Genomic DNA, 27,528 nt, shown 5'->3' with positions numbered 1-27,528 from the left:
GTTATATTTATGTGAAATTCAGTTAGTAAATCACTATACCATGTCAATATTAAGGCAGGTTTGATGTGCAGACACTTTCAGGAATACCTTCCCTAGAATATGCATGCTCTTAAAGTGATTTTTAAATATTTTAGTCACATGAACAACCGCTTGCTCTAAACAAATTTTCGGATACCAATGCCATATCGAGGCTTCTGTGTTCATTTAAAAATTGTCACCTAGCAAAGGACATTTGTATGAAACCCCCAGGCATGTTCTTGTGCTACAAAAAGAGCACTTGACGTCCGTGGCCAGCAGAGGTCCCGCCGGGGCTGAGCTCAGCTCTGCAGAAGGCTTGCTGCAATGTCACCGCCCCGGAGCGCGATGCTCAACCCGGCCGTGCCTGGCGTTGGTACTTCACTAACACCAGGAGCGGGGGCGGGGGAAGGCTGAAAACAAGATGCTTAGATTCAGTCTCACCACAGATTAAGGTGGGCTTAATAACAATTAGAACCGCTCCACACAATTCTCTAAGAATACAGGGAAAGGGAGTTAGAAGCTGTCTAAGCTAAGTGATTAGAACGACCTGTGAGTTGTGTATTTTGTTACCGGGTGACAGACAGGTTATTGGACAGAGCAGTAGATGGATAAGGCTCATTTTACAGCATACGATACGACTTTCAATAAAGTAAGGTTTTACTTTTAAACTGACTGAAGATAGCAGCTTCATACAGCAAATGGAAAAGATTTTTCACATTAAAAATTTTAAATTTCAGAGCGAATGCCAATTTTCTCACACGTCACACAGTACACACGTGTGAAATTACAATTACCACAGAGTTTGAAGAGACAAGTTATCCATATATGTGAAGACTACCCTTGCCATTTGATTTTTCTAATGGCTGGGATGATGTTGAAAATTTGAAGAAATCAGACGCTAAACCTAAAATACAAAAAGGCTACATAATCACCGAAAATACATGCTTTGGATTGCTCTTCGGTCAACGAGTTACTTGTAGAACAGTCATTTAGAGTTTCACCAAATCAAAGGAGACAAATCAGAGAAAATTATCAACTGCACAGAAGAAATTGCTTCACTTCATCTGCCCAGCATTAGTAAAACTTGTAGCACATACTTCCGTTTTTCTTTCACATTTGCATGTTAACAGTATGAAAAACAAAGATCTGCGAAGATCATAAAAATACAGCTGTTTTAAAGGTGCAAAAAGTCAGTCCAGTCTCCAACAGCTGCCAGTAGGAGATACTTTTGGAGAAGCGCAAAAACCGCTGCATGTACGTCTCTTATGTCTAACCTCCCATCTTAGAGAACAGCAGCGAAGTAGTTTCCAGAGCCAGAGGTTGTGTCCGTGCTTAACAGTATGCTTGCAATACCACCAGACAGCATCAGAGCACGTCTCCATTCTCATATGGAGATACAGGATCTGCCTCTTGTGAAAGAATCAGATTTCCAGAGGACAAGTCAAATATTGCTCCATTTGAGACACAGACGCTTCTTTCAAAAGGCAAGCAGGCAAGCATAAATCTCCTAAGGGGATGCATGGATAAACTGTTAATATCTGTTCGTCCCCCTTTCAATTAATTCCCAGGAAGCCACTTCGTTATTAGGAAAATTCTTTCTATGCTGCTTCAACTATGCTAGATTCAACACAATGAGAACACACTGAAGCCAAAAAAGCATGTTAAAGCTTAAAAAACAATGCTGCAACTCAACATTTGGATAAGGTAACAAGACAAGAATAGCATCAGCTGCTTCATAACCAATATATGCATTTAAGAATTGTACTTAAAGTCACCCTGTGTTTGAAGGAACAAACTAAGGAAAGGTTCAAAATATTTCTTACAAGTTTGCAATAGATTTTGCTATCTTTCAAATGGCTGAATCAAACAAACTGCAATCATTTAACAATTCTTCTCTCGAACAAAAGAAAACCTGATGGCTAAAAGCACCAGTTGTATTTATTCTCCTCCAAGATGCAGTACTGCAGTGTTCTGAGAGACATTTCTTATAGAGAAAATTGTTCCAAAAGGCACGTTTGCCTAGAAATATTCAGATGGGACAGCATAGTGATCCGAGATGGCAGGAGATGCAAAAATAAGCATTGCTTCAGAAAGCACAGGAATTCCAGACCCTCTTAGCGTAAATTCTAGCTAAAAAGAAAATCTCAGCAAAGCTATCAGCAACTGACTGAGAAGGGCAAATGAAGGACACAAAAAGAGTTTTGAAACATTCTAATAGATACATTTATACAGAAATGCATCTTGTTATGATTGCAATATGGGAATAAAAAATAGATATAAAAAAATCACTGGTTTATTCTTTTACAGAAAAATTCAGCATAACCAGTCCTTAACCGGGGATTAAGTAACAGACCAAGATTGTAGGTGCAAGCTAACACAAACAGCACAAACCAAAAGATAGTGAAAGTGTTATCACTAAAATTCAGATTTTTTTCAAAATCTAAGGAAAACATACTAAGGTTTGGAAAGGTATAAAAACATAGTATTAAACAACACAAAAAAATAAGAACTAAACAACTTCATTTGATATCCATGGAAAAGTTTCACTTTTCAGTACAGTAACAGCAAATAATAATACAGTAAACAGTATAGCAATAGCAAGTCAGAAGTCCTGGAGGAAATGCAGAATTTTCTTTTCTGTGCTACTAATAATACACTATCACCTCAGCAAAGAGAAAGTTAGCTCCAGATCTTGCACTCAAGTAATTTTCTTCTCTGACGTGCCCACTTACACTGTTTTGTTCTCAAACATGGGAACTACCTTACATCCCCCCCAATCCCCAATTTTTCCACAGCAACTACCTCATCTAGTAATTTTAGTTCTTATGATTCCTCCTCTCCCTCCCATTAACACTGTACCGTTACAAGGAACAGTGTGGCTTGAGAAATGTTTCTCATACTTGCTGTAAGCATTCAGAACCCTCGAGACGCGACTCAGGGACAATATGACGACAACAAACATGACAGTAAGAAGAAGGAACCACTCTGTTATGGATACACGTATTGGAAAACTACCCTTTTTAAGACTTGACCTCACTAAAACCTTACCTAAATTTACATACACATTCGAAGAGTTGATATAACTGACATATACTATTGTATTTTTTGTCAACATCTCGTGTAGGCTCACACTAGACGGAACCAAGTCATGTCCGCTTAAATCATTCCCTCACGGCCACTTTCAAAGCATTAAGGTAGCACAGAATAGACGCTCCTTTAATGAAAAATGGCTTTGTAGCTGTCAAATGGATGGGAATAGCAGATATTTCCATCTAGTTTCAGAGATGTTTTTCAGGAAGAACAGCTGCAATTTGGCAGGTCATTAGTTGAACAGAATAGTACCCTATATTTTGGTTGAGAAAATTGTATTTAAATCTAGTACAAATAAAAGAAATAGTATCACTAATTATTAATTATTTAATCAGTAATTATTGTTGATACAGGAGAAAAATACTTAAGAGTGAGGCTATTCTCAAACAGCATTATACAATGCAGAATAAAGTAGAGCCTACTTTTAAATCTTCCAGTAACTTCATGAGGCTGGCAAACAACTTGCTGTCAGAGGTAATTAAAATGATATATGAGGGTTAAAAAAACAACAAACCAACTGCAACAAAAGACAAAAACCCTCCTTCACTGCAACTCTCCTCTCACAGAAGATAAAGACGTTGCAATAATTTCCCTGCCATGATAAGCAACCGTAGAAGTAGCCAGGGCAGCGTTTCAAAGATGACAGCAGCAGATCTGGATTTTCAAAATTTCCAAAAAAATTTTAATCCTTTCTTCTCAAAAACGTCCCTGACACAAAGTATTGAGCATTCACGCCAAAAGAACCAACAATCCCGAAAGTATATAAACCAAAATAGAAACACTGATGCACAAAAACTTTGCAATAAGTGCCAGTGAAATAAAACTCAAACAAAAATAGTAAATGTTAGATTCAGTCCTGAAGAGAACTCTTACTAAAACCCAGTTATTTAATATGTTCAGTTAAACTAATGTAAACATTACTGAAATAGAAAAAAAATCAGAAGTAAACAAGAGGTATACAGTGTAAAGACCAGAACTACAGTGAAGAGGCAACTGATGGGAGGATAAATAAAAACAAAACCACTCCCCACAGAAAAAAAACAAAGCCAGAAACCCCACCACACATACACAAAACCAATGAAACAAAAACCAGAGCAAAAAGACTAAAGCACAATACAACCTTAACAAGAACTTACTTTGTTAGCTGCCCTTTATTTTTGTTGTTGTCAACACCGTTGTATGTAACAGCTGCCAGTTTTCTGCTTCTGTAGTTCTCATAATGTACGTTATTAGTGACATCCTTCAGGTCCTGCATATGAGTTCTGTCAATAATTGCAATTTATCAGCTTAGTGCACAAATACAAAATACTACCTGAAAAATCAGTCCATGGTAATTTTGCAGATTTACTTAATTTTATAATTATATCCCTTCATTAATGTCCCACTCCCCACAATGTTTCTTTCTTCCACATAAATTACAGCTGTCAAGACAGCAAAGTCACAGAAATACCAGGTTATTCTGCAATGAACTCTCTCAAGTTTGCATCATTCTAGACCTTAATTTACAGGACTCATCTTTGGAAAATTTGACTTCTGTGGATAAACTTGCAAATTTGGAGAACAGATATGAAAAGTGTGTATTACTACTGGAGTAGGTCTGCCAAAGCACATCAGGCAAGAAACAAACAAACAAAACTTCCTAGTTCCTATCTTTTAAGTCTGCAAAAGCTAAATGTAAAGTTCAAGACTAAGTTACAAGCACTCATTTCCCATAATAATTTTCCATTGTCAGCCTGGAGAAAAGCAAAGCTTAATGATCAAACTAAGACTTGTTATAGCAGATGTCACTTACTGAACTGCTGTTAAGTATAGGACTCAGTGCCTAACACAACGAAGCACAAGCAGTCTTGCTCTAGACAACTGCAGCACTGACTTTTGTTTTTAAAAAAATACCTACAACTACGTACACATCAGCACTAACAAAGAACTCTGGTTCCTATGGTTTAATCACAATTTTCAAGAACAAGTAATCAGAAAGCAGAGAACTATTTAAAAAAATATCACCACCACCGCTTGCTAAATATGTGGTTAAACAAGATATCACTAAGTGTAAGATATTGTTCACAATTAAAAATATAGGGATTAATATCAACTCACTAGCTCAAATCCTTTATCCTCCAATATACGACTTCCAATCTCCTGGACATACCAGAAAACTTCATGTTACCCCCACAGGTTACTTACCTTATCAACATGTTCCTCAGAATTGTGAAATCACAGTGTTCACCATTTTCAACTGCAAAGAGGTAAATTTTTGTTGAGATGCCAACCAAAATACGTGCCCTACATAGAGGTAAGGCTTTTAGATGTCACCCAACTCCTACATTCATTCCAACAACAGATCACTTCCCGCCTTTCCTTACTCAAACAGTACGCGTATTAACAGTAGGACAGCATTAGCAATACATCAATATATCCTACCAGCAGAGTTCCTGTGCTCCCCTAAGCCATATGACAAACCGTACTCCATACAGCAAAAAAGCTACTGCAACAGAAGCACAGTTTTGCCAGTTTAAGTAACTGTATGGTCCTTTGGAAGCCCTGCCAGCACAGTTGTATAAGGATCAGGCACTAACCAAAGACCTCAGTCTAAATACAGGTCTATCCGAAACCTTTAGAAGACAGACAAGGCAATCTATTTCTCCCTGCCCCACCAAATGAGTTGCCAAGAGTCTTAATTTTTATGTGGATTTAGTCCTTTATTACCTAAGCAAAGGAAGGCTGTATATCTTATTTGATGCATAGGCCTACAGGCCAAAAGAGCACATTGACAGCTGTCATTAGATGTCACCCACTCCACTGTGCCTATCATCCCATTACTGTAGAAGAGGCTGGTACTGAGTGGCATTTCCCAATACATAATGAATTAACACTGGAGAAAAATGTACATCTCTGAACTCTCTGGCATGCAGACAGAGAAGGCAACACACAAAGCTCTTGGCACACGCAAAAGAAAGGCACAAGACAGGTTCCAATATGCCCCTGAAGCAGAGATGGACGTTTTTGTGGGAAGGAAGAAGGAAAACAGGATGAAGGAATTAAAATAACCCAGGTTCAGTGAATCCTACAGAAAAATGAAGCACATATTCTCCCTGTGTGTTCAGCTTGTATCTGCACTCCTGCATTATTTTATCCCATGGTTTTACACAAACTGTTAAGTGGTGCTGTTCAAGATAGTACATGAAGTCATACTCTCAAAAAAGTATCATCTCTGACTATTCTGTCCTTAGCTGGCAGACTCAAAGCCATTTAAAGAGGCTCCTTTTCGTTAGGCTAGTTCTTCCCTTCCAAAAATTATACAATCAATGAGTGTAAAACACAAAGTTTTTTTTAAAATGAAGAAAAGCAGCAGCATTTTGTACATCTCCAAATGCTAATGCAATAGCCTTAAATAAAGCTGGATCCTCTCTGGTGCAGCTGGTTTTTACTTTCTGCCAAACCTCATTTCCTGCCAGACATGCACTTCAAAGTGCTACAGCATTTCTCTCTAAAGTATTGGTCCATACTCTGCCTGTTGGTTGGATTTTTTTGGGTCTATTTTACACTGCATCAGATGTACAGTCCCTTGTTCTTGGAAGGCAGAAATAGCAAGAAAAAAAAAAATCTTCCCTTTATTCAATACATGCACACTGTAAGGAAAAAGTTCAATGATCATGCAAAACCAGTTTAATAGTGAGTTTCACTATACAGCATGGTGCAAGGTATGCCATGTGCCATTTCGAAATAAGTGAATAGTATTAAAGCACAGGCAATGGCTGCCTGCAGAACATACAGTTATCTTCAAGCTTCTCTAACAGTGGAAAGTAAATTTAAAATGAGTAATAATAATTTAAGCAAACCCACACCACCAAACATGGAAAAAAAACAACTATCAGAAGTATTCAATTAATTACCAGGTACCTTCCTGTTGCTACACTCCAGCAATTAAGACTCAGATGTTTGGGGAAAAAAACAAATTCTTCCAGACACTTTAAATAGTCAAGCTGATCAAATTAACATTTATAATGCGAATACTTTAGAAAGAGGAATCAAAAAATATGTAGGTTTTGCATGAAGAAAATTAAAATAAGAATGCTAACAAACTGTTGTAATTTAAGTCTCATTGTTAACTGCAGTTAAGTTACTACAGGTTTTACAATTCCCCACTGAGGCTTTAACAGGAATCTGTTTGCAAAGTTACATGTTGCTGAACCTTTACCTTGTTCCAAGTCTGTCACAACAATAAATGTATATTCAATAATTTCCAGACCAAAGCACATTGAAATTAAGCACATCAAACATTTCAAATACAGACTAATGTCTAGTAAGTTTGAAATAGATAACAAAAAAAATCATGAGAAAGCCTTACCTTCTGCAACACCCCACGGGTACTGCCTTCCTCTAACTCTCTTGCCATTGACTTCAATGATCGTATTACTACCTACCACAGCAAGAGGTAAACGGTCCTACAAGATAAAGTATTACTTTAAAAAAATCAAAATTTCTATTGCCAAAAGATACTGAAAGCATGCCTATGTATAAACTTGATGTAAGCTAGTTTGGCACTATAACACAGCTTACCCGAAGTGCAATAATTATGTTTACTGACCTCTGCCTAGTGAAATGACAAATATACACATATACATCTCTCAAATTCCTTACACTGTTGTATTCTGTAAATCTAGTTAAGAAACAGACATTACTGTTATTTAGTAAACTAGGCAGCAGGCAAACCATTTCCTATTTACTCAACTGCACAGTAATTATTTACCAATTCATATCCTCACTGGCTACAAGGCCTGTTACTTTGACTGGGTCTTGTACCCAGTTTTTCAAAGGTTTGGCAAAGAACTACTTGAAATTCTTGTTTTCAGCTGAACCAAAAATCTCTTCAGTGTAACAAGCAACAAAGAGGCCAAGAGCAGCATCACGCTGCTGAAAGGAACAGTGTACAAAGATAAGTATTTTGGACTTTTGTCCTTGCTTTTATCCTGCTCTTCTCCTTTAGGCTTAGCCCCAGAATATCTTACATTTGTGCTATTTGTGTTTATCTATCCTAGGTGACTTCCACAGTAACAAAAAAATTTGAAAGCCTTTATAGGCTGTTAAAGATACTGAACAAACAGAAGCAAGGCTCAAGAAACATATACAAGATGGACTCCAACATAAAAGAACAAACCAAAACCACAAGTAAACAAAGAAAAAGCCTTTCAACAGCCTGACAGTCCTTTTGATTTTCTTTAGTCATTTGTCTCTATTAAGGTTTCAGTATATCAATTAGTCAGACAGCTATTAACTGTAATACAGACACACTGTGCCACTGCACACCTCTGCCTGAAAGACAGCTCTTGCCTCCTTCAAAGCTCAGAATCAAACAAAATGTGGTAGGTGGAGAAAAGTCAAATAGGGATGAAATAAAAAGAAAGTGGTCTTAAGAGTTTATTAAATGAACATGTGATCTAGTGCTCTCATTCTGAAGTTTAGCCATTAAAGGACTTAAGTCATCCAAGAGTGTCATTCATTGCCTCTGCTGAGGAGCAGTGACTCTTAGAACAGGTTTATATCTGATTTTTATCTTCTAAACATTTTGGTGGGCTCTTCAGTAATGACAAAAAGCTTTTACCGTTCTACCACACCCCCCTCCAGTAAGCAGTTTTTCCAAAAAGAATTATTTACCTTTATCTTTTTAACAATCTTATTTTCTTCTTCATCATCTGTTTCTGGAAATTCATATATTTTAATTTTGTGTTCTTGGATTTCTTTCATTATCTAAAAACAAAAATGTTATTTGTTTGAGGAATTCATACTTTGCAGTAACCCTATTTCTTGCTGCAATCTGATTCTCCCTCCTTTTGTTTGATATGAAAGACCCTTGCATATTAAGGTGACTGAGTTATATCACAAAACTTGCACATGTTTAACACCATCAGGTGACCCCAAGGGATTTATTGGCATGACTACCTCTCCTTAACCAGGAGAAGACAGGATCAGAGCCAGAGCCCCACAGCTAACAGAACACTATCCATCAATACAGCAAAAATGAACATCAGTTTCCTGCAGCAGGGCAAACAGACATTTACACTAATGGGAATTCTACCTGCACACAGAAAACCTAATACAATACAGCTTAAATTCCCTAGCTAGTTGTGTAACTGAGTCCCTTAAAAAAAAAATTTGAATAGATAACTGCAGACATGCTTCAGCCCTTGGAGTTCTCACAATAGCTACTGCTGTCACTCCTATTCTTTTCCATTTCTAGCTCACCTGAGCATCAGTTGCTTCAAGCAGAATCACCTGCCCATTTTAATAGAGCTTGTGACTGATGGACTGACTCTAGCAGTTAGCTGTGTTGAAAAGTATTTGCAAGCACTAATGAAAACTTAAGAATAACTGACAGCGTCATCAAAAATGAGACTGTGCTGTTTTGGTGCTTGATTTGCCTGAAGGCTATTTTCAAAAACAAGCTGATTAGTTTTCCAGAATTTTAAAACGGAAAAGTATTAGACCATTAAGCCAACAGCTACACTGCAGAGCCTTGGGGAATATTTCTGGTTCATGGGTTTGCACTCTTATAAGAATGTAAGTTCCCAATTCACATAAGGACTTATTTTCATTTGGGAAAGTCTCCCCTATTTAACACCAACTCACTGATAAAGCTGCTTATATATTAAGAAATATTCTGCGTTCTACCATTTTCTCCCTTCTTTACATAAAAAGGCCTCCTAAAATGCAACCAAAACAGACTTCAGGACTACAGCACCTTGCTTAAGCTCCTCCAAGGAAGAAAATGTCCTTCCATTTTCAGTCTTAGATCAAGAGTATTGCACACAACATCTCTTAATACCAACTTCTTTTCAGACCCTGTATTCTTCTAAGCTAGGACTGAACACAGTTCAATAAAACAAACTTCATGCCTTGTCTTGTCCTTTTCTGGGTCCTCCTTATCCTCCTCATACAATACAACAAAGCCTAAATGTTCTACTCTGTTCATGTAGTTGAAATAAAACATAAACCACTTGGAGACAGTAATACCAAATTTTTTCTACAAAAGAAATTTTATCAGTTGTATCAATGTTAGCATTGTATCACCGTCTTTAAAATACATTACCGCAGCCCAAGACTGAGCAACAGGCATACTGATTCTGATCTAATACCTGAGGCATCTTTAATAAATATAGCGCATCAACACAAAAGTGAATACCACAATACAATCAATACTACTGTGATACTGTTAAATAGCTTTTTTTTTTTTTAAATCTTTTCAAGCACACAACTTCTGTTTGGCACCTAAATCTTGAAAGCTCCCTTCCTCCCTGACTGATTTTTATCTCAGCAGTGAATTATTTCACCTGCCAAGAAACATACTAGACTTGAAACCTCTCCCCCTGAGGATAGAAACAAGATTATTTCACCAAGAAATATAATTAAATCTAGATATATAAATTACTTAGCTTTGCTGTCTCAAGTTGTTGCTTCAGGGTTTAAACTTCATATGCAAGAAGTTAAATCTCACCATTTCCATAGGGGCCTACTTACTAAATTACCCCATGTTGTAAATATTAATCTTTCAGCTCACCTGTTTTTTAAACTGTTGGCATTCCTCAGGTGTAAGTGTGTCTGCTTTGGCAATAAGTGGAATGATATTCACTTTTTCATGCAGGCGCTTCATAAACTCTATATCCAAAGGCTTAAGTCTGAAAGACAGCATTAGAGCTTCGCAATTTATATTAATTAAACAAGAATGTACAAATGATTTGAGATTTGTCCTGACAACTACCCTTAAGACACTGATTTGTGAGCGACAGATGCTTGAATGAAATTCAGAAGGCTACCTGTGACTGCTCTAGGAAATCCCCCAGAACTGTGCAAGCCCAGAGGGTAAGTCGTAAATTAATATTGCTAGAAGTCATGAGACCACTGCTAGCTGAAATTACACTCATTTAAGCAAGTAATAAGAACTCTCCTATGAAGGTAGTAAAGCTTGTGTCATTAGCTGGAAGACAGTCCCACTTAAAGCCTGGCTGGTAAGAGCTTACAGTTGTGAATGATGCTCTGTTCACATATGCAGTTTCAGTTTCTGGAAGTAATGTTTATTTCTATGCTTCTTCCTGAAAGTGGGCTCTGAGGTTTTGGGGTTTTTACTGTCTTTAGCAATCTAGTATATAAACTCTGTGGCCTATGTACAAATGAAGTAGAAATATCTAATCTGTAAATCGCTACGTATAACAATAAAAACATTATGAAAGTGGGTGACTGACATAAAAACTAAACCACCCACCATATGGGTATATAAAACCATTGACGTGGATCAAAGTGGTCAATATTTCCTGCTTGATAAAGTAAAGCCACAGAGGCCGTGATGCATTAATGCTTCAGAATTTCAGCGTTTAGTCAGGCTTAAAGGAGTCATTTAAAGGACTCAAGATTATTTCTCTTCATATAAAAGAAATTAGGATTAGGAACATTAAAAACAGATTCAGTTGGTACTCAAATTTAGCTTCTTTTCCAAACTATATGTAAAAGAATAAATAAAGTGTTAAAGAATATACACTTTAACATTTCTACCTGTCACTGAATTTCTCAGCTTCTCAACATGTTTCTGTTAAGTAAATAACATTAATGCACATCTAGATTAAGAGCACTGGTTTAACTATCTATCCATCTCAATACGCTTTCCTCTCCTCACTCCAAAAAGCTACCCAGGGCAACACCAGCTGCCGGGCAGTTGCCAAAGCAGAACGTTCAGAACGACGACAGTGCTCACCTCAAGGTCTTCAGCTGACAGTGTAGACTGAAGCAGGAAGCCTTTACATGAGGAGCCTAGCGTTGCAGAAAGGCTGCACATTATCACCCCATTCCCTTACCTGGAAGGCTCCTCCAGCCCCTTCACTCTCTCCCCGTAACCACCCCCATACCAACTAACTTATCGATTCAGATGTTTATGTGGATACCAGCTAAAAACAATGGGATGCGTTAAATTGAAGGACCTAACCTGCATAATTTTCTTCTTTATAGATTGCAAAAAGTAGGCTTTTGTGAATGTATGAAGTTATAAGGACAAATGAAGTAAGTACACCTACAAATGGCTTTAATTCAATGTAAACACAATCATGCATTAAAAGCAAAGAGTACATTACTCGATGGGTTGCATGTGCTGTTGGAAACATGACTGAAGACTGCACCACTACAAAAAACAGGTAGGAAGCAAGCAATGCCCCTTCAGAGAAGACAGGATCTTAAGAAGAAATGAATGCTAACAGCAGCACCCATTTTTTCTGTGCTTCATTAATTTCCTTTAATTAGATGACAATTCCAAGCATTTACTCCAGTAACTGAAAAACATTATGCAAACCCAGCTCAACTTTACAGGCCCCCACAAGAATAACATGAAATACCCGTGCAAGGAACAAATTTTTCCAGCTTTTTAGCCTCACAAATTTAGTGACCAAAACTTAATTTAACTGAAGTATTACCTTTATTTTTCCTTACAATTTGCACCTCCCACTAGTTTAGAAACTTTAAATGGGTAAGAGAGAAGTGTGGAGGGAAGACAAAGGTTTTTTTGAAAAAGCTCAAAAAAGATTGACTAACACAAAGAACTGATCATCTTCCCTTTATTTAGATAATATTTTGATTTTGTACACTAGTAAAACAGTGTATGCCAAGGATTTAAAGCGTTTGCATTTAAAAATTGACATGCATGCTGAGCAAAACTGACATTACAAACATGCATGTTGAACAACAACAAAAAATGTTTCATTAAGGCAAGTCTAGAAGAACAACTCTTCTCCACCCCTCAGTACTCCTTTCCAAATTTGGAACATCTCTGTCTAGCTCAAAATGATTAGAACCATTCCAACACTAGCTACAGAAACTGAGCATAATAGCTGGCATTTTTCACTGCCTGAGGAATATTCCTCAAAATTCCTTCATCGCTCTCTTCAAGTTTTACTACTTTTGACACATACAGTAGCATAGGCTACTTCTCTTCCTTCTGGTTTTGAAGGTATAACTTAAGAGTCTGACAAATTTGATCAGCTAGACAATGGTTGCTTAACATCTTATCAATTTCAGACACAATCAACCTGCATCTAATACACCCTGGAAATGCAGTTCTCTCTCTCTACCACTAGATAGAAGTCTGATCAAGTTAAAAACTAAGCAGGGGTGGAAGATTGCATAATAATTGAAAAAAAAAAAAAACCATAATGCCTATATTGGAATTATCACTAGACAAAAGATTACACCCCAGGTGAATTAAAGCGTGCAGGAAACTTCCCATCTTCAATTTATCATTAAAGTCAAAGGGAAGGAGGAAGAATGGAAAGGAAAAATCCTGTTGCTTCAAGTGTGAACCAGTTTCTCCTCCTGATCTGAACAAAAGATATAGATCACAAACATACATGGCACTTGCGAACACCTCTGTAATTTTAATTGTTCTAGTACTATTTTCCTTGTCAGATAATTGATGTGCAATCATGTTTTCTCGTATTCTAATTTATGCTTGTCTGGCTTGCTGATGTTTGACAAGCCAAAGCAAGCTCATCTTTGAAATTAAGGATGGCCTACAGGCCATTAAGAAAATTCTATTTGGAACTTTATATAACTAAGAGTGCCAAATTTGGATGTTTATCCAAGATAAAAGACAGAGAAAGAAAATACAATATACACTAATACGAACCCATGTCCTGAAGGAGCAATGAAGTATAAACAACACTGCACTCTATTATCTGGCATCTGACGTCTGTTCACTCGAGATTCTGCATTCAGGTAGTCCTCAAATTTACTGTCAATGTAGTCGATAACCGGCTGCCAACTGCAGAGGTTACATGAATAAAAACCTGTAAGTTATATCATTTACGTAAAAAAGTCCGTCTTTGCTAAGAAATAGATGTACACTATTTCCCCATGGCTTGCCCTTTTTTTTTTCTTTTTTTTTTTTTTTTTAATTAAGACATTCCAACACAGCACATTTTAAGTGACCAGCTCCTCAACATACATCCAAGTTACATAGCTCTGGAGATACAATCTGTAAATTCACTGAAAAACCCTTTCAAACATAATTACCTTCATTATAATAGCATTAAATAGAACACTTAAGAACAGTAGCCAAAGGAATTCACTTTACTGGTCACATCTTGTGACAGTACAGAAGTTGGTTCTGCACACTGCACAAACTGGATAAAGAGCCAAATGCTCCATTTACTTTAAAGGGAAAAGCTGACAGCATTTCAATGGAGCTATAAAGGTACTTGGAACTACAGTAGTTAAGGTTTTAAGCTAACTGAAAGAATGTCTTACCAATTACTATTATCCACAGCATCGCCAAATCCTGGTGTGTCAACTATTGTAAGTAGTAACTGAACACCACCCTCCTTGATTAAAACTTTTGACTGCTCAACCTGAAAAATGAATAAGGCAAGATTAAATTTTTAGCAATTTTGTCACTCATCGTAAACACCGGGAAAAGCAATCCATGAATAAGTCCTCTTACAAAGAATTACTAACTTTTCTGTTTCAGACGAATACTGCATTCATGTTTTGCTTATAAAGTCTCTATAAATTGAAAATCATTAAAGAGAAGAGTCATAATTTAAATAAAGTGATAAAAGAACCCATCTAAGTAAATAGGATACCTTAATATCTTAACTCCTGTCAACAGGAGAAACCCTAACCAACAATACTAATGCCAATATAAAAAATAAAAATATATATATTAAAAATACTTACATTCTGAGATATCCAGACATTCTGATACAGCAGGCATTATACTTTGGAGTAAACTTTGTCACTTCAAAGAAAATGACAATTTTCAAAACTAAACCTCCCCCCAAGCATCTTAGATACTACATTTCTAGTCCTGTTAATGTGTTTTTAAGAATATATTTATTCTTCAGCTAGTATAATGCTTGGGAAAGGAATCATAGAAAGTGATGGTTTCCTGTTACAAACAGATTGATATTGGAAAGTAATATAATCTAGCTGCAATCTGCTGAGCTAGACCTCATGTGACCGTAATGGATTTGTTCCTGTTAGCTCAGGTCACTGATGGAAACCTGGCTCAGAAGGCAACTGCATCAGCACAAGGCACGATGTGAGATCTGGGCGTGGGAATGCGTGCCTCAAGTTGTGACCACCCATCGGCAGCACAGCTCAGTCAGCTTGCAGTGAGCATGTTATCAAACAGATTAAACACGTCATGACACAGACAACTTAGGCTGAACAGCAAACTGACTGCTACCCCTTTCTTTCTGCCAATACCTCCTTAATTATTGGCAATGCCAACGTCAAGTGTATCTGCTTAAGAAAGTGCTGTACAGCACTGTCGTATCAGTGTGATCCACAGTAGCAAGAAATTACAAATTACAAACTCACGTGAGCACGTTGGCTCTTGCCAACTGCTCACACATTTAAACAGTTTTCCCCTGATATTAAGACAATATCTATTAAATCACTAGTGATGCTGTTTTCAAGATATGGATTCAAGAAATGAACAACGGAAGCCATTTATTCAGAGCCACACACGAGTTGGCAGACGTTGATGCCACCTGGTTGCACATTGCTTAACATTTCTTAAGTCTCCTGAACCCTAACTGGAGGGAAAAAAGAAAGTTAAATATAACCAGGCGAACACCCACAAGAACATTCAGTGAAGAGTTATCAAAGTTTCTACTCTGAAAGTAAATCCTATCTGGATGGTCTCTTGACCAGCTCAAGATCTGAGATTGTATCAACGCAGCTCAAGCACTTGCACATCCCTAGTTATATAGGTGAAACAGACACTCTCACAGCCACACCTGAACATTGTTACAAACACTTTGCAATCACTGGTTACGTGATGCAATGTCAATCTACAAGATAAATTAACACTCTACACAAAGTCAAACTAAATACCTCTTGCACAAGCAAAACACTGATTCCAATTCAGGAAAAGAATACACAAAACCACAGAAAGCAGTAACTAACTGCAAAGAAAGCTCCACATTTAATCTCCGAGTATGCAGGATATTATTTTTATCTGCTCAGCGCTGGGGATCCTATCTGAGCCAGATCAATCCTTTTTACTGCTAGGTGTCAAAAACCTAACTCAGCTACACTATCGCTGTCCAGAGCATGCAATTGTCACGAGCTGGTTCTTCACATAACAAAAACACAAATACAAAATCAGTAAAGCAGCTTCATAAAACAAAGAGTCCCCAGCCCCAACACTGGTTTACCTAGATGCTAGTCTCACAAGAATCCAGGTTGGGGTGGCCTGGGGTTGGGGTGGACTTCCAGGCCACCCAATTCAAACCCCTACTTGAGCAGGCTTACTGCAAAGGTTAGGAAGGTTAAAAAAAAAAAAAAAAAGAAAAAGAAAAAAAAAGCCCCAGTACACACACAGCCTGAGACACCACCAGGCTGCCTTTTCATTAACTATGTAACTCCTATCTTTCTGAAAGCATCCAGTCCAAAACCTTGAGAACCTAGGAATACATGCAGTGCTTTAAAAACTTAATTGTGATGAATGTAATTTTTTTACCCCTCAAGGGTTCTACAGAGAAATTTTATTGAATGCCACAACGCACGACAGTAATCCCCAGTCACACAGTCTACTCAGCCAAGAGTTTACTACTGTCAAGTTTTAGCACACAGATTAACTTCTGATGCCTTGTATTCTTTTTGCTTTCTTGCATATAGTAACTACAATGCCCTCCTATAACTGAGCTCTTTGCAAGTGTTAAGAAACTCCTAACGCTTTCAAAATATTAGAGATGGTAATGTTACGAGCTGTACTCTTGCCAAGTGCTTACAAGGTATCAGCTTTATTCTCCAGCACAAAAATTCCCAAGGAGAATCTTTAAATTATTAAGTACTCACAGTGGAATGCTTTTACAAAAGCAGCAATTAATAAACCATTATCTTGAACATGTGTTTATAACAAAGGAAAAGGAAGGTCAGGAGATACTCAGAAATGCCACGCCAAACATTTTTCCTGATTCTGTATGCTTGTAAAATTTAAATGTGGCGAATTTGTGAAGCCACCTTCTGACAAAGGTGCAGTAACTTTTGCCTGCAGTAACTGAATCTCTGCAGACAGTGCTAATACCTTACTGGGTGGTGAGGATTTAAATTTATTCTTACTTTCCATAAATTCATGTAAGTATCTTGCTATCAGAGCAGGGTTTTCAAAATCCTACGGAACAAGAAACATTAGTTGATCAAATTAAATATCCTATGCTTGTGTTGTGGACAATCAGATGATATCCACCGTATATTGTAAGTGGTAGAGACTATTGGTAAGAGATAGTAGGTGAAGAACCTGCCGTAAGGCCTCTGTAAAGTTGCATTTTTCTAGCCTAAATAGATGTGTCCATACATGGTCAAAGGCACAGAAGGCAGCAACATCTGGAAAAGATCCAGAAAAATTACTGTAAAATAGTGTCATTCATAGTTAAGAATCCAACTGCATCCTATCATCTGATTTACAAGTATTCCCAAGGGATTAATAGAAAACATTAGTTCGAGTCCTGGAATTTAAAACGTTTTAATAAAAGTCTCCTCCAAACAGCCATTTTCCCATGCACTCCAGTCAACTGGGTCACACTGATCTCCTTGGCAGTTACAACACAGCATTCACAACATGATGCTTGTTACAGCTTGACTACTTCTAATGGATTAAACAAGCTCTTACCATACTCTAAGATAGTCAAATGATGTTCAGAGAAAATATATTTCATACCCCATCATTTCTGAAGAAGTTTCCTTTAAATTCATCTGACATCAAATCACTTACTACTAACCGTTTTTCTGTTTTCCATTAAATTAATACAAAGGACCTGCCTCACAAAACAACTTGAAACTGCAATTGTTTTCAAGCCCAAACCAGTTTGTATTTATCTATGCGAGATCTTACACAGTTTCTGATCAGTAAGTTATTCTCACCACATAGAAACAGGTGATTACCACCACCAAGACTTTAGAATGCTCTGGTGGCTTGTCTCATCTCTACTCTACAAAACCTTTGGCATCCTCAGCTTAGACAGATTTACACTGGCAAAGAGTACAAATCCCATGTGGATCCAAATAGCAGCTCCCACTGTTGGTTCTTTGATTTAATGCTTGACTGGAATCACCTCCACAACATACACATTTTATGTTTTTATTAAACCCACTAGATTTTCAAGGTTGTAGGGGGAAACAGTTTTATCCTCACTTAGACACTGACAATTAAATAAGACAGTTTCAGTTTCCTTCTTAAAATGCCATGCTTACCGATTTTTCATTCAGCACAAGTAACTGAAAGCAAAGCAACATTGCACTACAAGTATACACAAACAAAAAACCCCTCAGATAAGAGTAAGCAGTAATTTCTTAGTGGAAGGTGGTCTTGAAATGTATTTTATTCAAATCATATTATTTTCTGAGTCATGACAGACCCCAGTACTGAAAGTAGTTTTGGCTAGCTCTTGTCCACCCTCAGGCTTTAGCCCACACAGTGGATGTAGGAAAAAATGCAATGGCTTTTCAGCCAGGGCTCTGTTCAAGCCCTGACCCCCTACCCTACACCTTAAAAAGAAAAAAAAGAAAAAAAAAATTAAGTGAAGCTTAACAAAAAATATGGGGGTTGTCTTCAACCAGTAGATCAATAAAAATCAAATCACCTCTGAAGAATTCAAAAGGTCAGCATGAACAGATCATCTAACCTTGCCACCTAACAGATGAAAGTAGTTAACTCTGATTCCAGAAGCTATGTGCACAGTTTTAGTTCAATTTTTCTTACACTGATCCACCTTTAGACAGGGCAGCACTGAGTTATCTTTGAAAGATGTCTTGTTATTGTTTTTGTTAGTCTGTATGTAAATTCTTCCCACTTTTCCCAATCTAAAAAATAAAATTAAGTCTTCCAATGACAGGGAATCCAACACATCATTAAGTTATTTAAACTATAATTCAATGAACATAACCTGAATTAGTTTAGCTTCCGCTAAACCAATGTATAATGAACAGTAATGAATGGAATCACACTACATCTCTCTTCCAATAAAAAACAGGTCATCCTCCTACCTAGTTTTCCAACAGGCACTGATTATTTCATATTATTCATATTATACCAGAGCTTAACTATTTGCACACCTTTTCCATCCCACTTAACATCTCTTTGAAACAGGTACATAAATTCCACCTTTCTAATTCAAATAACGGTCCAATGCCCCTGCTAGCAAGTTTTAAGTCATTTTGTCAGAGTTGCTATGCTTTTATATTAAACCAATAAAACAGCTTAATAGACATGACCAAAGCTTAGAGAAATAAGCTCAGAATGTTCAAAAGCTTTCTTCCAAATTAAAGGATTGATATTCCACAGCAAATGCATTTTGTATTAGTATTCAAGATTGATGCTGAGCTGACAAGCAACATCATTTAACCTTCTTAGTATGAGCATAACGTTTTCCTGGCCCAATGGTAATTATTCAATGTTTTGAGATTAGATTAAAAAAGCCTTACCCTAAACCCCTCTAAAAAACACAAACCAAAAGCCCCACAAACCAGTAAGGTCAGTGGATCATAGCACTGGAGCAGTTATTTGATTTCATTGAATAAAACATTTGATTTTACAGCTTCTGTTTAGCACCTCGCATACCCTCCTAACTCAACACAACGCTTATGACCACTCTGTAATTGCAAAATCACTTCAGCCACAGCTGAGGTGGTCTGAGGCTGTCATTTTGCAGCTGGAAGAATTGGGCTGGACAACAGAAGCAATGCTGAGCACCCCCGGTCCTCATCTGTACAAAGTTAGATTATTACAAGCTATATTCATGAAAATCTTAAACAAGTGTCTAACGTGCATCAGCAGAGATGAACAGAGCTTATGCATCCTTATTCAGCTGCTCAGCTGTGGAGGCAGAAAACAGCCCACTGAAATATAATTATTTCCTATGCTACCCACAACATTATTTATTTATTTCTTCCTATTAGGTGTGGAAGGTGTTTCCTATTAGGAAATTTCTTTTTTCCTAATAACATTTTTAATAATACAAAAAGCATGCTCCTTTTCTTGAGAGAAACATATAACTGATCAGTAGCAAATTATTACACAAAATGAATGGATCAACTTCAGTTTTCCAGCCTGACTAAATAATTCTGTTGTATCATGTACTTGCAGGAACATCTTTTTTGCCTAAGCACGGAGTCTAGTACTTAAAAGTCAGCCAGGTTCACCCTAGCCCCTGACAGGTTTCAGAATAACAACTTATAATTAGAAAATGCACGACAAAGGATACAGGCTGCAGAAGACTGGTGGATACTTTCATACCTTATGTCCTTACACTTACGTCAAATCTTTTAACACAGTTTCTAAATGTCTGCCTTAAGCAGTCAAGGGGGTTAGTGCACATCTGTATATTTCTACAGATACACTCAGTATTTTTACTGATAATAAAACATCCCATTTCCAAAGAGAACTGCAGCCATATAAGGTTTCTAAAATACAGGCAGCATGCAAAGTACTTGACTTCAAGGTTCCCACACTTCAACAGACTACCAGTTTCAGAACCTGGAAGTTTTGTATTGCTAAGGTACACTGAAAGACACATTGAGCCTTTCTTGGTGCTTCACATAACTGCTAAACTTACTGGAAATACAGGTGCTTATGTGACAACTGGATCACCTTGCATTACTAGATTGTAAGTTACTTCATTCAAGGTGCAGTTTTTTCCCAGACATACCTGTACAGTCTTTTTAATTCTGTGTGAAGGACCTGGATACTCTGGGGAATACAATTCTGTTAAGAATAATGAGTTGATTAATGTTGATTTTCCCAGTCCAGATTCACCTGGAAGAAAACAAAACAGTGTCAGTAAAACCAGGAGTATCACAGCAGGTATAAACATTTAGATCTATATTTCAAATACTTTTCAAATGTAGTACCTGAAAACATGCACTCCGCTCTAAGGCTTTGAGAACCTGTCATGTTTTTGAATTTCAAGGAAAACCATGCAAATCCAACTGTCACTGTTGGATTCTATAGATGTTCATTTTTCTGATCACATTAAGGATTGAGTGCATTTAGCTCTTCTCCATTGCTCCTGTTACAACACAAAGATGATATCACCCCACGTTAAATTTTATAAACAAGCTATCTTCCTGGTATAACTTCCTAGCTTAGCCTGCTTTGGTGTCACAATATCTCCTTTATTTCAAGTATTATTTGAGAGTCTTATCATCAAGGAGGGGAAAAAAGAAAGGGGGTGAGGCCGGGGGTGGGGGAAAAAAGTGAAAATTAATTCAGTCTCACTACTAAAGCTACAAGAGCTAAAATGAAGTTTCAGAACTGTGGTTTGCCTGGGAATTCTGTTGTTGGGGCAGGGGAGGGAGATTAAAAAACAAACCAACAAACAAAACCAATTTGTTCATCAGCAATAATAAACCAGCCTTGCTAAAGAATCTGGAGGCACTACTGCCACAACAATCCAAGCAAATACAGTTACAAGTCCCCACAGCAAAGCTTACCCCCCATTTACATCTCTACAGAGACAGGAGCAAGAATTTCAGATCAACTACTTATTACAGTATTTAAAAAAAAAAGTTGCTTATTTTTCTACTGTAAAGAATCTACTTCAACACAGCAATTCACACTGGCAACAAGAACCAAGGAAAATAAGCATATGAAAATGATGTTTTCTGTTTAAGTTTTCATATGCAGTGCTGGTAGTCATTGACCTAAACAGTCATGCAGGAATTTGCTCTTAAGCTAACAAATTTGGGTGCAAACTATATAGTTTCACTAAGGGAGTAGAATGAGCTGCACTGCCCCCGCACTTTGAAAAGAAAAAGCCTAACCTGCTAATCCCTCCATTCCCAACAAATAATGGTTGATTTAAAGACTAAACTCAGAAAGCTTCAAAACTGAAGTGCCCTGAGTTAATGCAAGTAGTAGAGAGCTACAAAACAAAGCAGTTACAAACCTCAGCAGACAAGACCTTGTCTTGCCTGTAATAGCCAGCTCGATTTCATACACAAGCTAGTTTATACACATCAGCCATCTCAATTACAATGGCACAGCACAAGGTCTCTGCAGCACGGAACAGAGCAATCTGATTAGCTATACTGTAAACGGATTAGCAGCTGATGAAACATTGCAACCAGAGCTCCTGCAGGCTGGCTAAGTTATTAGTAGCGCTTGTTCTTCAAACCCCACCCTGTCCAACAGATGAGCTGGCCCCTGCTGCAAGCAGGCTCTGGCTACAGCAGCCAAAGAACAAGGAGATGCTCAAGTTATAACCCCATAATAGCGGTGCTGGGAACACTAACCCAAACACAACAACTACCTGTGAGCCAGAGGGGACAGGCTTGCTGACAAGCATTTCATCACTACCACCGCAGGTTTTGACTATTTCTGTGGTCTGCTGCACTAGACCTTTCAGAACTATGTGGTAAATACAACCAGACACTTCTAGGCACTGTAAGGGGGACACATCATCTGCGCTTGCAAGACCTTTAGGGTCCCTACCAGGTCTGCAGCAGAAAGAAGCTTCACAGCTTTCCAGCCTCATAGCGGCAGCTAGTTTCAAGTTTAACCTCCATCTCACAACTCTGCCCAAGATGCACATATCATTCCAGTTAAACGGAATAGCGTTTCATCCATCTACGGGATGCCTTGAAAGGAGGGGTCCAATTTTGCAAAGTACAATTCATAGCCTTTCAGCAAACATCACTTCTTTAGGTGAACATAATCTTGGAAAAGGCTCTCTACTGCACTATTGAAGAAAGATTTGTGTGTCAGATTCTAATTCAATATACAAAAAAGGGTTATCCCTTCTCCTCCCTTCTATTAGGGTTATTGCTGGTCTGGATGTGCTACAGAATTTGAAGTGGAAAACACTCTGAATAACCACTTCTCCTGAAAAATCACAGTGCTTGTCAAGTTGCCATTGAAATTCAACATATGGAAATAAGATTTTCAGCTTTGAAAGAATGTGATGGAAAACCAGCAGCTTGCCCTAGATGGTTCCTGCAGCTGTGGCACTCCATACCAAGTAGTTCCTGAACTGCTGAAGCATTACACTCTGAGAGGTTTGAGGTTTGTTTCCCCCTCCCTTACAGCAGCAAGGATGGGAAGGCAGTTTTGAGCTGAAATTAGTGAAAAAGACAAGTATGCTAAGGGTATTTATGCACCACCTTGTTCCCAAAGGTGCCCAGCCTCTTACATACCCCTAGATAACACTAAAGTCAGCAACTTTCATCAGCCAGTATTGATTTTTAACAGTTTGAACTGCTAAAATGCTACCAGTGATTGCGGTATCACATGTAAGAGTTTGCATCAATACATCAATCCTGGATGCAGTTGTGCCTTAGACCATGTAACAGTCAACACCTATAACGGTAGTAAAAGGCTATAATATCAAATAAAACAGTTACACTGAAACTGTAGGTAAAACCTGTACCGAAACATTCAATGTTGTACTATGGGGAGTCATGCTGCTTCCACTGTAATAAAACAGGAATGTCTCTGCTGACTACAAGGGAAGCAAAATTAAAAGAAACCAAGTGTATTTGAACAGTTCTAGCAGCCTTTTTGGACACAATAAAATATTCTGACCTTAGCTAACAGTATGGTAAGAAAAAAAACCTAAACACACACCCCCAAACAAAACCCTCTGCTCTTCCCATGTAGAACCTTGCTCCACCCAAATTCACCTGAAAGGATTCCCTACTGGAAAGGCCGGGAATGCAGCTTTCAAGGATGCAATGGACTATGAATACAGCAAAACAAAACACAAGAGAACAGGGAAAACAAGTGGAATTTACTTTGCCTTAACATAAAAAAACCCCACCCAAACATCCATATAAAATGCATCTTCCCACACTCATTAAGCATTTCTGATGGGATTTTGCCCTCTCACCGTTACATAAAAGTGGCATAAGAATACAATGTAATAGAACCATTTCAGCAGTAATAACTTCCAATCATTCAATGTGCCATGATGCAGTTGGATCTAACTGCCTAACAGAGTAATTTTTAGAAATACCTTGTGTCTTCTGTTTTCAGCATGAAATGTTTTGTTTCCAAAAGAAAATTAAAAAATGCTTTAACTTTGCAGGGTAACCCTGAATCCAAGAGTTTAATCTTTTTTGATATCCAGCTACTGCTTTTACCTTGCCCTCACTCTCCCACTTAATGTTTCATATATGCTTCAGGTTCTTCTGGACAATTACACTGTTCTTTTTCTTCATTATTTTGTGTCTCACGTTTATCAGAAAATTAGTGTTTCAAGATTTCAACGTTTTCTCAAGCTATTTTCCCTCTGTAATCACATTAAAATAATGGAGCTGGCCACTCCTGGTAGAAATAAGCATGTACTTTACTAACACACTCCTGTCAGTCTTGCAAAGCACAGAATTTTTTGTCAGCCCTTACAGGACTAGCAGAAGTTCCAACTCTTCTCAAGCCTATGAATTTCTAAATGGCTGTACAAATATTGGAGCTTTTCTTTTACACTTGTGTTAACCTGTCAAAAATTAGCATCTTTATACAGATGGCCCAACGCATATCACTTAAAATTAACCTTGGATAGCATAATTTCTTCTTCTGTGAACAAAACACTGATCAGGTACTTCCCTTTTTCTCCACACAGATGAGACCAGCTGTAACATGAGAAGGGAAAGAAAGAAAGAAAGAAAAAAACCCCACACCAACACATTCAACACATTCAGCTTTTTGGGTTTTATCTTGAACATAGTTTTTTGGGGTCAGAACAGACTAACAACAACCACGGTAAATAGTCTCCAGAATAATATTAGTGCAGATAAGTATGGACAATTAACAATTTCAAAAAACGGAACAATGAAACGCAATCTATGGGACTGGGGGGAAAGCAGTGCTCCAGAAGTGAAAAATAAAGTAACTCGGGTTGTTCTCAACCGAGCTACATAAATCTTTCACCTTCATTTCCAAACCACTCTCTGTAAAGGAACCAGAAATCCTGATCTGTGATAATCAGTTAGAAAAATCTATTCGCAGCTAAATTGCAAGTGTTCAGTATATGGGGTTTTCTTTCACTTCAACTTCTATCCACCATCAGCTCATTACAACTTTATTACTGCAAAGAAACTTAAATTGCAAGCATCTCCTCCCTGTGATAATAGACATTAACTGTTATCCTTAAACCTTAATGATACTGCTTTTTTCACCATTCACTGTTGTGACACATTGAGAAAGTGGTACATTTCCAACCTACTCCAACTTTTGAGCCTCAACCATTCTTACGCAAACACCTACAACAGAAATGTACAAGCAGTCCACTCCAACTCAGTTTCCAATCTGATATTTAACTCTTTTTGGAGACTGCTATTTTCTCATTCATATAATACATCACTTGATAATACACCACACTACATCTTCTAGCTACCACATCACTCTGAAAATCCAGGATCAGTTTTCTATCGTGTTTTTAGGATCTTGTTTTCTAAAATCCAGGCCCTGAACTTAAAAATATTACTTACATTCTTAGATTTATGACCCCATACGAGAGTTCATTAAACATGTCAAGTGATCAAGATCACTAACTGATACTGAACAGTGTCAGTGTGCTCTGCACATTCTATTTCCTACCTCTTCATTAAATACGAAAGAATTTACTCATGCAGAAGTCACCTGAAGTTCCTCTATTCTTCACTAACAATTACTTGGCTATCTACCAGTCAAACAGTATTTCATGCTTACACCCTGTGACAATCAACTGCACCGCTGGGAATGTGACCACACATGCTATCTGTACTTAGGCATTTCAAGTTGCTTTCCCAGACTCCAGGTGGGACTACAAGACTGCCTCAGAATCTGCAAGGAAAATGCTTTTGGCAATTCACAGCATCATAAACCAAGACTTCAGTTAAAATGCTCGAAGAAGTATGCTTCATGTCTTGTCACCAAGAAGATGACCCAGTCTCCATCGCTGTATCCATTAACTGAGAACTGTAGCAACTGCAGATTCAGAAGGTGCATTAATGCCAACAGCTCTAGTGGACAAGGGAAGGTAACTCATCCCAATGGGGCTTGTAGCTTATTAGAGACAAGCCACCAACACCTAACAACCCAGGGTAAATGAGTTTTCTACAAATAGCACAATTTATTTTAAAAGCTTCCACTGCATTCTAGAAGGAAGCCTGCAGTTAAGAGTTACTTGATACAAACGGACACAATCTGCAGTGGCTTTACTGCTTTATCAGAACAAAGATATCCAGCAATACTTTTCTTCTTTGATGTGAGGGGGCAGAGATTTTTAGTGCATCTGATAGCTCCAAACAAAGAGTTGTTACACAGGGATAAAATTCAAAAGAAAAATTATGTACTTCTCCACAACTAACATATACAGACTATTCTGTATTATTGTGACAGATCTTGCCTAAAATATAATCCCATCAGTTTGATGCTAGTGATTCAAAGAGGGGTAAAAAGCTTGTCAAAAGACAAAAAAAATTAATGCATTTCATCTTTCATCCTTGTACAATTCAGTTTACCTGCATGACAGCACCTGCAGCTTTATGCAAATGTGCAACAGCTTTGATGGCACTGTAACACAGATGATTTTACTTTTATACAGAAGTGAAGCTACATGAATAATCAAAGAGCCTGAACTATACCGAACGGTATGATGGAATCGTCCTCTCACTAAGGGGAAATTATGCTCTGACATGTCATTTTAGATGACCACAAAAAATGAAGACTACAAGATGCTTTTAATTTTAAGTCTGATTTTAGAAGCTTTTGTAAAGGCTAGTTCCTGTGTTCAGTGCTCTACAAAATACAAATCAACATATCGAGAAATGGACAAGAAAATCCAAACTAAACCCGTCCGGAGGATGGCTAGGAGCAGTATCATGCTGCACAGCTGCTCCCACGTATTTCAGCTCCACGTAGGATGGTATCATGTGAAATCTTGCAAAAAGCTCAGCTTTGTATTTTATAGAAGTTTATAAAAGGAAAGAAAGCCAAAGCTCCACCATTTCACAACATGAATTTGGAGCATAAATTATGGAAGTAACATCTGTTACAGCCACAAAGCTGATCCTAGCAAAACAAAGTAATGGGGAAATCTACCAGCAATAAATTCACTTTTGCCTATCAGCAACTGCATCAACAGCAACAAAATTTGAGCATTCAGGATACAGTAGGACAATCTCATCAACTTTCTTAGAGCAAAATTTAAATTTTAAGTGCAAAAACTGAGGACAGACTTTTGGTATATTGCTCTTGTCACAGATGGCATTTCAATGATTCAGAAAAGCCATTAAAAGCAGAGAAGTACTTCAAAAGAATATTGCAACAGATTCTAGATAGCATTTTTCAAGTATTATTATTTCCCCTCAAAGCAGAAACAGTTCTAGCTTTTTACAACAGACAGGTTAAAATGGCCATGAAACAATGGCTTCACAGGCGAGATTTTTACTGCTGCCAAAATA

General features: G+C 37.6%; 1 protein-coding gene across 1 annotated transcript in view; it reads right to left on the bottom strand.

Annotated features, from left to right (window-relative positions):
• The window catches only part of SEPTIN7 (septin 7), a gene marked incomplete at its 5' end in the record, with an annotated part of 64,206 nt that overhangs the window by 6,704 nt on the left and 29,974 nt on the right, over nucleotides 1-27,528 (bottom strand). The window contains 8 exons of the mRNA XM_027809990.2: nucleotides 4,245-4,370; nucleotides 5,293-5,344; nucleotides 7,457-7,553; nucleotides 8,764-8,856; nucleotides 10,664-10,781; nucleotides 13,769-13,903; nucleotides 14,389-14,489; nucleotides 20,796-20,902. Coding sequence (XP_027665791.2) covers nucleotides 4,245-4,370; nucleotides 5,293-5,344; nucleotides 7,457-7,553; nucleotides 8,764-8,856; nucleotides 10,664-10,781; nucleotides 13,769-13,903; nucleotides 14,389-14,489; nucleotides 20,796-20,902 — 829 coding nt within the window. The remainder of the gene's footprint in view (nucleotides 1-4,244; nucleotides 4,371-5,292; nucleotides 5,345-7,456; nucleotides 7,554-8,763; nucleotides 8,857-10,663; nucleotides 10,782-13,768; nucleotides 13,904-14,388; nucleotides 14,490-20,795; nucleotides 20,903-27,528) is intronic.

The sequence above is a fragment of the Falco cherrug genome, chromosome 4 (genome assembly GCF_023634085.1).
Source record: "Falco cherrug isolate bFalChe1 chromosome 4, bFalChe1.pri, whole genome shotgun sequence".
Classification (NCBI taxonomy): domain Eukaryota; kingdom Metazoa; phylum Chordata; class Aves; order Falconiformes; family Falconidae; genus Falco; species Falco cherrug.
This window is presented reverse-complemented; position numbering and strand designations above follow the sequence as displayed.